This window comes from Spinacia oleracea, chromosome 4 (genome assembly GCF_020520425.1).
Source record: "Spinacia oleracea cultivar Varoflay chromosome 4, BTI_SOV_V1, whole genome shotgun sequence".
Classification (NCBI taxonomy): Eukaryota; Viridiplantae; Streptophyta; class Magnoliopsida; order Caryophyllales; family Amaranthaceae; genus Spinacia; species Spinacia oleracea.
The window spans coordinates 73,814,867-73,825,314 of NC_079490.1; the positions used below are offsets into that span (position 1 = coordinate 73,814,867).

Below are 10,448 nucleotides of genomic sequence, written 5' to 3' on the forward strand. Positions count from 1 at the left end.
AAACCATTACCTCGACTCTTGTGCTTGAACTTGTTATCAACTGCAAACCACGTACGACCATTGACACGTGCGTCATACCCATTATTTCCAAAGCCCAAACCTGCCCTTACACCACCATTAGCATAATGACCATATAACTTGTTTGGATACATCCTGTTGATATACCCTTGAGCCGTCCCCATGCTACTCATTGGCCTTGGTTGATGTAAACTCGTGACACTAGCTTGAGGCTGCAAATTGTGAGTCCTAGCAGATGTAATCCTCATGCTTGACCAATACCTATACAAATTATCCTATCTCATTCAACCTATCTTTCAAGCCGTCTTGATTCACGAATAAAAAAAAGGGACAAATGAAAAGTACATTCTACGCTTAACGTAAAAAATTAATAATAATAAAAAAAAACTTTGCAAAGCACCTTTATAGTTCGTCTAAAAAAGAAGCATTTAGCACACCAAAAAAGATCCGCCCAGAAATCATTTTCAGCCCCCAGGGTTGGGCGTCGAAATCTTTAACGCCCAAGCCTGGGCGCTGAATCTCTCTGCTTGCCGAATTTTGTCCAGAAGTGCTCGTCATTTTATCCGCACATAGACGGAACAATAACGAACACTTGGAGGGGTACAAAACGTATTCAGATATACGTACCAAAAAACACATGAAAAGATTTTTGTGCAAATACATGTACTTAAAAAATAAAATAAATTTTTGGCTTACGGCAAAGCAGCAGATTAAAATAATAATAAACTTCACTTATTTCACCCTATTTCAAACATTACGATTCCACTCGAACGTACTTGTTTAAAGTCGGCATTCTAAGAAACCATTTTCCGGCTAAGAACTACGCAAGACCTGATTCCAAATTAAATTTATTTAAGGCGGATACGTAGGCAATCCATGATTCGGTCCAACCAATTTGCAAAAATGTTAAAGCCTATAGAATAACAAGAATAAAAAAAATAGAGTCCCTTATTGAAATTTAATTACTTGCAATCCAAGTCGAAAGAAAATTTAAGTCAAAGGAAGAATCCAAGTCATCAAGATTCCAAAATAAGCACACATCGAAAAATAATAAGGGCACGTACCCTTGCCGGAAGGAGCACTCACACTCCTAGGCACTTAGCCAAGACTCAAAAGATCGCTTTGTCTCAATTGAATGGGGGCTAGCGCAAGCGTCCATGACCTCTAAAAAATACTCGACTTGACCCTCCCTAAAGCAAACTAACTCACTTAAAGACCATTTTTCACCACTAGACACAGTCATAATCGCCAACAAGTAGTAAAGGCAGTAAGCTTGCAATAAAGAGGATTATTCTACGGCGTCGCCCCATCGTTCCTTCGAACTCAGGGCACCCGTTCATGGTAATTCAAATGCTTGCGAATCCCCTTTGAAAAAATCAGACATTGCCAATAGGACTTGGCACTTAACCAAGGCTCACCCTACTCAGACATATGACACGGGCATCTAAAATCGACATCTAAAAGCATCATTAATGGGAAGACATAATAGCAATTGGGGGCTAAAAATTGAAATGAAAGAGCTAGGGAAAGAACTAAGTATACCTTGACCTTTTGTACAGACATTCACCAAGTAAATCTAAGTCAATTTGAAAGCGGTTTATGTTGCCGCAATTCTGGAAATGATGGCCCTAAAACCTAAAGCACGTGCCACACGGGCACAAGTAATATCTTGACGCCTGCACCCTGGCTTCCAGCAAATCCTTAGACAGCATTCCAAAAATCGTAACAATATTTTGATTCGCTCATGTAATCCTGTACGAACCCTTCTATAAGTCAAATTACTTAGGACACCTCGGATTGTACATAGTAGGACTCGGATTTCAAATAATTTTCAAATAATTTCTTCGAACATAATAAAGTGTCGTTGGTTTAAGCTAAGTATGCGTTTATCTCGATGTTGCAAGTGAGTCAAAGAGATTTCTAAATATGATTATGGGTAAAGAAAGGCACCTAGCTTTTGGTCAAGGCACACTTCAACATGTGACTACCTTGACCATGGCGATGTCGCACAATACGACATTTACAAGAGAAGTAGCCAATCACTACTCGAACGTGCCTCACACTAAACGAGTCTGGTTCAAACTATTCATGATCCATGTCACCATGAACGCATAAAAACGTATGCCAAGCATTATAGCACCAAGCCAATCCCGTAGCTACAATTGGGGGCTTGAGAAAAACACTCTAAAAATGCTCGAAATGACGATTTTATCGCAAATTCTCGACGCTAATGCTATACACACGTCGTAGGGGCACAATCCTAAGGTTTAATCGTGTAAAACGAACCTTAGAATGGCTACAACCCCTCCCAAATTCTAAGCTTTACTTAGAACATATAAAGTCACCCTACTAACAAGGGTAACTGAGAATCGCGAGTCACCAAAACTACGATCAAACTACTGCACATAACGCTCGCCCTACAAGCGCCCGTTACACAGTCTACGTCGTTCCAAAGCAAAAGCGAAAGAAAAATCAAGGATATATAAGAAAATAAAAGAAAGAAACATCTATGAATCCTCGCATCGAACGAAGTAATGAGCCGTGCACACCCACGCAGAAGGTGCTACACTTGTTCGAGCACCTGAACGAGGCGTGATGAAGTACTCCAATGCAAAAAATAATAATGATGCCCCAACACCTGGAGGAATGTTCTAAGACACCCTGTTAGGCCACACAAGCCTACGTCGCACCATAAACGGTACAAGTCTAAAAAAGAGTAAGGCGTATTGCACTAATGCGGGCACGACCAAGAGCATGTGTAAAAGAGGCAAAGACTACTTATCGCCCAAATTCAAAATGCAAGCCACACGACTTCTACATTAAGGATTAAAGGTAGCAAAACATTACCTACCACGGAAGGGATAGCTCGCACCTACACGAGCGGAACCCTAAGGCATCTTTCTCGAAAGAACCTACAAAAATCGTACGCCAAAAGGAAGCATCCCAACATGCATACTTGGGGGCTCCAAGCTATAAAACGACTGTAGCAAAATAAAAAAAAGTCTCAAAGCAAATGTTTGAACGATCAAAAGGGCACGATGCTTGAGCCCACTTCGTGAATGGGCTTAAACCCTATCAAGCTTCTAAGCAAATTATTCAGTATCAGTCATTGCTCAATGAATGGACCACACGCAACGGCAATTCTATGAAGGCTCGTTCGCACATACATTCTAAGTATCGAACATTCACGAACACGTTCAAGAGGAAAAAATATACGTTCAAAATAACAACAAGAGCGATCAAAGTCTTACGCCTCAAAGTATGTTCCTCGGGCCATATGGACTCGCCCGACTATTGCAATAACTGTACGCCTTAAGAGCAACAGTTCCTTTAAATAATCGCCCCAAAGCGACAAACACCGTAGTCCACCAATCGGCTACGGCTTCTCGAGAAATCATCACGAAGAAGTCCTGCCTGGGACGCACTTTCAACGCCCAGGACCAGGCGCCAGATATTCCGACGCCCAGCTCTGGACGCTGTAAATCAAAATAAGGAAAAAACAAAAGAAGAAGAGAATACGTAGATTTTCCAAGTGAAATAAACGAACGAACAAGAGGCCAACTGTGTCAACAAAGGACCAGCCCAAACAGTATTTTCAACGCCCCACTTGGGCGTGAATTATTTCAACGCCCAGGCCTGGGCGCCGAAAATGACCCCAGGCCCAAAAGAAACCCTGACTTCTATAGGGTCCTGCCGTATCCATTCGACTCGAAAATCGCCGATTTCTTTACTGAAAGTCGCACCTCACGGCTTTGTTAAGAGTAGCACACCACTACAAAGATCGCTCGGACTTACGAGCACGATCCCAAACACGATCAAGGACATTACAAAATGTGTATCCCCAAGGAACCTCTTTGACGAGAAATGACCGTCAAGCACGAGTGCTTGAGGGCTCGAAAGAAAAAATATATCTTAAAAGAAAGTATGCAAAGTTAAAATCATATCCCCGGACTACGCTATACACAATCCCGTGTTTGGATAATCTCAAAGAAAAAAACGGATTTCGACCTCAGAATAAAGGTCGCCGTTGATACTTGTACATGGTCCTCTGATCAAAGACCAAGTGGTGGCAAAATCGAGCCGTAAAGACTAGCTCAAAACCACAAAAGAAGATGACCACAAGACAAGGGTCCATCTAAGCCCGTTGTCAACCCACATTCAGGTTGCAACTAAAACCGAGCATCCCTCGAAAGAATTCGCTCCTGCGAGAATAATTCTCAAAAGAAATCACAAGAACAAATGAAATAGGGACTTGCCCATCTCAATCGGGCAAGATCGCGCCACGAACCACGCGAGTCCCAAATCGAAAAGACGAATTCAGGTTCGTCCACCTTCAGCAGGCGGGGTCTGCGTCACTAACCGCGCAGGTCCTCAGTTTTCGAAAATGAAAAGAAAGCAAGAACTTCAAAAATAGGCTCGCCCACCTTCAGCGGGCGGGGTCTGCGTCACTAACCGCGCAGGTCCTCAGTTTTCGAAAAATAAAATCTTCAAAAAACAAAAAACAGGCTCGCCATCTTTAGCCGGCGGGGTCTACGTCACAAACCGTGTAGGTCCTTATTTTCAAAACATCAAAACAGATTCGTCCACTTCTATCGGATGGGGTGTCCACCCTTAGCGGACAGGCTCGCCATCTTTAGCCGGCGGGGCCTACGTCACAAACCGCATAGGTCCTTATTTTCAAAAAAAAAAACAAACAAACTTTAAAACAGATTCGTCCACTTCTATCGGACGGGGTGTCCACCCTTAGCGGACAGGCTCGTCATCTTTAGCCGGCGGGGTCTGCGCCACTAACCGCGCAGGTCCTTAGTCGCTGCAGCGATAACTTTTTCTGGTTTTCCATTTTTCCAAAAATTAAAGGATTGGTTTTCCGTTTTTCCAAAACAGAGCGATGTGCTGGATTTTCCTTCGTTTTACGTCCTATAAAAAACAAGGGGGTTTTCTCATTTAGCTAACCCTGAAAATGAGAATCTTTAAAAACATTTTACCTCGTGATTGGGCTTGGATAGGCCCAATTACACTTTATAGCTTTGATTTCGAAAACATCTGTAGCTACTCCCAATGACAAAGTGAGGGAGTTTCTACACAACTTTAGATACTTCCAATGACAAAGTGAGGGAGTTTCTATACTATCCGTTGACAAATCCCAATGACACGTGAGGGATATGTCGACACTTCAAGTGATGACCCTTAAGTCAAATGTTATCACTCGGGGGCTCGTGAGACCCTCGCAAAACAGGTCACATACACCATGGCTTGTGTGACGCACTCCGTCCAGTACTTTGACCATCGTCTCATCCCGAGACTCAGTCAAAGTGGGGGCTAACTGTAGACACCTACTTTTGTCCCCATACCCGAAAGGGAAGGTTCGATGATGAGAACATAAATCTCCACTTGGCAACGCATCTCCTATAAAATAACGAATCTCGATCACCCTTTTCATTTCACCCGAACCTGCTATTTATAGAAACCTGCTAAAAATAGTAACTGCCGTAACAGATAGTTGCTAAAAGTAGCAAGACATAAAAGATAGAAACCTGTCAGAATTAGGTGTTGCACTCCGACATAAATCCTAAAAGAGATAGAATTTGCAAGAGGAATCCTATTCCTAGTATAATTCGAAAATAAGAGTTACGTATTAATTAAAATCCTAACGAACCTAGAGTTCGTAACGGGCCCAGACGCATTCCGTCATAAAGTTAATACGCACTAAAAGACTCGGATAAGTCTCAAAACTCCGTATTCCACGAGTCCCAATCTGACAAGGAAATTGATCCCGCGTTCTGTCGCAATCGATCCAAAAATCGAACATAACGTATCCTGCCCCTTGTAGCTGAAGAATTAAGCCCGGAAACTTAAGATTCGTTAAATAAAAGGAGAAATAGCAAAGCCAAAGTGGTTAGTTTTCTGAGAACCATGACGCACCTCTCAAGGGTGCGTCGTAATGTGTCCCTTCGCATGATTTAATCGCTTTCCTCGCCCTTTTATAAAACTGTTAAACTATTAATCTGATTGTTCTATCACGCCTAACAAAGATAATATCTTGGACAATTGAACTATCATGCTAGGTGCCTTAAATCAATCTAAACAAGATAATCACGATCGATCTAGTATTATGTGTTGCATATTGCTAAAATCAATTCAGATTAGTTTAATAATTAACGCATGTCCCTTCAATTATTTATGCTGAGCTAGTAAGGATATCCTGCCTCTGGAGTTATCGAAGAGCGAGTACTCCTCTTGGTAGTTACAGTCCCCCGAACCCTCAATCTCTGCCCTGCGGGTGTACGTTGAGCGATCCCCACACCAGGGATCACAAGGGAACCTATGGCCGTCGTGGTCAAACATAATTGCACTCCCTTTATGTCACGATAACCGGGTTTGTCAGTTTTTCTCATTGTCGTTAAAAACTGAATGGCGACTCCTATATTACTAGTCAATTGGGTGTAAACTCACAGGAAATCCAATTACACTTGATTTGACAAAAAGAAACGTCACGCCCACGAGGGACGAGGTCACGCATTAGCCTCGTGCTTTTTCGACCCCCTCACAAAAACAAAGGCTAATCGGCTTGTAATGAGCTAATAAGAAATGAAGGGGCAAGGCTCAAATGGCTAGCAAGGGGGAAAATGCAAACAAAATACAAGAAAATAAGAAAAATTGATGTCCTAATCTATAAAAAGAAAATAGTCTCCGAAAGGAAATGTTTCTATCGTCCCCTTAAGTAGTTCGGTTGCGGTCTCGGGAAGGAAAAAGTCAAATTCAGGATATGGGAAAGTCAATGCCAAGGATCCATGCCACTCAATATTTGTGTTTGAGAATTGGGATAGAAAGAACAAGATCCTCACATTTGGGTAGCAATTACTATCCTCTCCGGCTTCGAGTCACTAGAGAGAACAACACCGTCTTACCACAAACCAAGGGTTCAAGACTAGTGCTATCCAAAGTTCTAACCGACTACCTTTACACCTAAACCCTAGACTCGAACAAAGACATTCAAAACCGTGCACACCTCTACACATTAGGAATAAAAGCATTCTAACCTACAAGTTCCAATTTTATTATGCCCGAATCAAGAATAAATCCTAAAAACTAGAAAAACTTGCCTTGACTAATAGGAAAAAGGAAAAGAAAAGGAAACAAAAAAGAAAAGAAAGGAAAAGAAATGAAAGAAACAAAAAGGAAAGAAAAAGGAAGAAAAGATAATAATGAAAGAAAAAGAAAAGAAAGTAAAATCAATGAAACTAATCAAGAAATATGCATAAAATCAAAAAAATTCTCATGCATTCATTCATTTAGAGTTCACAATAGCAATCAAACAATGAAATTTCATTCCCCCAAGCTCGAATTAGGCCGTGTCCTCAAGGCCTAACACAAAAGCAAGGGGAGTGACAGCTAACCATCCAACCAATTCCCCAATCATGAAATATGCCCAACCCAAAGAATGCAAAAAAGTTAGAAAGATATTACCGGGAGTGCCGTGGGAGCAAGTCCCGCAAAGAACTGTAATATCAACCAAACTCACCAAAGAAACGCCGGGCAAAGGAAATGGTGGGTTAAATGAGCTCCACATGAAAGGAGCATGATACCAACACACTCAAAATCCACGGGTTGCCTCCTGGGAGCGCTTCTTTAACGTCACTAGCTTGACGAATCCTCCCAAAATGCATGGGGGGGGGAGGGGAAAGAGAAAATACCAATATACGGGTTGCCTCCTGGAAGCGCTTCTTTAACGTTATTAGCTTGACGGCGCCCCCCAAATTCAGGGGGGGTCATAAGCAATCTGTTTTGGGTCACCTCTTGTCAAGAAACTTTTCTTATCCCCTTTGGGCACAAACACCTTACCAACATCACCATACATTGGGCGGCAACTAAGAAATCCACCACCGAACTTCTCCTTGGCCCTCTTGGATTCTTGGCTTTCTTTGCCGGTTCATGAATTACTTTGGAGGTAGTAGTTTTAACATCATCATCCATATGCATCTCTCGGGAATGGTGATGAAATCATCAAATGTATCTCCCGACACCCGTGGGAGCACATGGACTTTTTTGTCATTGGGATAGGACCTAGGAAGCTCAATACCACACTTAGAAACACAAAAGTCGTTAGAAGGGTTAGAAAAAATGCAAGCAACGTTATCGACTTTCATGCAACTAAACATCTTTGAAAAACATCCTTCACCTTGAGGAAGCTTAAAACTAGCCTTGGTGTCCCCCCCTTTCAAGGTGATAACCCCGCCTTGAACATCAATAAGGGCCCCCGCGGTGGTCAAGAATGGCCTCCCTAAAATAATAGGGGTATGGACATCCTCATCGATGTCCAAGACTACGAAATAGACAAGAAAAGTAAGCTTTCCTATAACGAGGGGAACATCCTCAACTCTCCCCAAAGGATACATAACCAAACGATCGTCTAATTGCAATGAAATAGGAGTAGGGGAGAGATTACCTAGACTAAGCCTCTCATAGATCTTGTACGGCATGATGCTCACACTTGCCCCCAAATCACAAAGAGCATTATCAAATTTGAGCTTTTGAATTCTACAAGGCATTGAAAAACTCCCGGGATCTTTGAGTTTTGGGGGAAATGGGCTTTGGATTTGAGAACTACAACTCTCAGTGAGACGCACGGTCTCCTTTTTCTCACAATCTCTCTTGCCACTAAGAATGCCCCTCATAAAACTAGAACAGCGGGGCATTTGTTTGAGTGCCTCGGTTAAGGACAATGAGACATACATCTTGCTAAGCACATCAAGAAATTTTGAAATTTGAAGGTCCAACTTGTGTCTTGCAAACCTTTGAGGGAATGGGAGCTTAGGAGTGGGTAGAGGTAGAAGAGTAGCCTTCGTTGGCTCCAAAGCATCATTCATGTCATCAACGGAAGACTCATCTTCTACAATATCATCATCCTTAGACTCAACAACCCATGGTGATTCTTTCCCCATAGGTTCGAAGACATCACTCGACTTAACACCATCACCTATAGTCTTCCCACTCCTAGTTACTATGGAATACATTTCCTTTGGTGGGGTTTGACCTTGGGGTGGGAGACTTGTGTGCACTTGATTTTCTTTTATGGTGTTAGCAAGTTGGGCAAGTTGGGTCTCAATCATCGTCAAATGAGTATTGGATTGCTTGAATCCATCCTCAAATTCCACATTCTTTTTAGCTTGCGCTCCCACAAATGACTCCATAAGAGCCTCAAGATTAGATTCCGGAAGTGGTGCGGGAGCATGATGAGAGCCGGGTGACGTGAGCGGAAATCGATTGCTATAAGACTTAGGTCCATTGAATCCGGGAGGAGGGTATTGAGAATTGCTATATTTCTCGAATTTCCTTGATAGCCCCCACTAGGGTTTCCTCTATTATGCCCATATCCGTAATTATATCCCCCTCCACCTTGGTGAGTTGGGCTATAACTACCTTGATTACCATAACCATACGGTTGGCCATAGGGAGCTTGGCTTTGATAGCTTGTCCCCTATAGTTACCCCGATTATTACCCCGATTATGGTAGTCAAACCCTCCTTCCTGGCCTTGGCCTTGGTAGGAATTACTTTGGTAGGCATTAATAGGGGGACCTCTAGGACCATGTTGCCTATTGAAATTGGAGTTTGGGGGACCATCATACCTAGTCCTTTCATTAACGACATTAGCATACTCAACATCAAAATTGTCATAAGAAGGGGCATGTTCAACATAGGACACGTTTTGCAATAAATGGCACATATAAGGAAAATGGCCGTGTCCACCACAAATATCACAAAACAATGTATTAGGAGGCATGATGTTGTAGGAACTAACCTTGCCCTTCCCTTTGGTGAGAAGGATGTGAAGGAAATAATGCCCTTGGTCCAAGTATGCATTCAATGCTAAGTCTAATAAATGAGGTTCAGTATTAATTAATTATGCAAGTTAATAATTCAGTGAGATCAAGTGAGCTGAATACCTAGCTAGAGGTCGCTTCAGTTCGAGTGGAATTAATAATATTATTCCAAAACTTACTCTTGATTGAACCCGTAGGGTCACACAAATAGTACGTGAACAGATCAAGTATGTAAGTAAATTAAATACTCCATTTATGAATATTCAGAATCGACGGATCTCGGTTCCAGTGGGAGCTGAAATCGTCAAAAGGCAAAATATGAATACTCCGGAAATGATGATATTGCCGGAAACGAAAATATGGATCATAACGGAAATATAAATATTATCCAAGTCGTAGATGTTGCCGGAAACAGAAATATGGTACGTATCGGAAAATATTATCGGAAATAGAAATATTGCCGGAATCGGAAATATTACCGGAAACGGAAATATTACCAGGAATCGGAAATATTGTCGGAATCGGAAATAAATTCCAGAATCGGAAATATTAAATATTTGTTCGAATGGGAAATAAATTCCGGAATTGGAAATATTAAGTATTCTTC

General features: G+C 42.0%; 1 protein-coding gene across 1 annotated transcript; it reads right to left on the reverse strand.

Annotated features, from left to right (window-relative positions):
• Positions 1-7,955: 7,955 nt before the first annotated feature.
• Positions 7,956-9,209, reverse strand: LOC110780911 (uncharacterized). The gene has a single exon (XM_021985201.2). It carries the CDS (start codon positions 9,207-9,209, stop codon positions 7,956-7,958), a length of 1,254 nt encoding a protein of 417 aa, XP_021840893.2.
• Between the last annotated feature and the right edge of the window lie 1,239 nt (positions 9,210-10,448).

Bases quoted from the DNA above. Each gene is read 5' to 3' on its own strand.
- LOC110780911 (XM_021985201.2), bottom strand. From the start codon at position 9,209: ATGGAGTCATTTGTGGGAGCGCAAGCTAAAAAGAATGTGGAATTTGAG.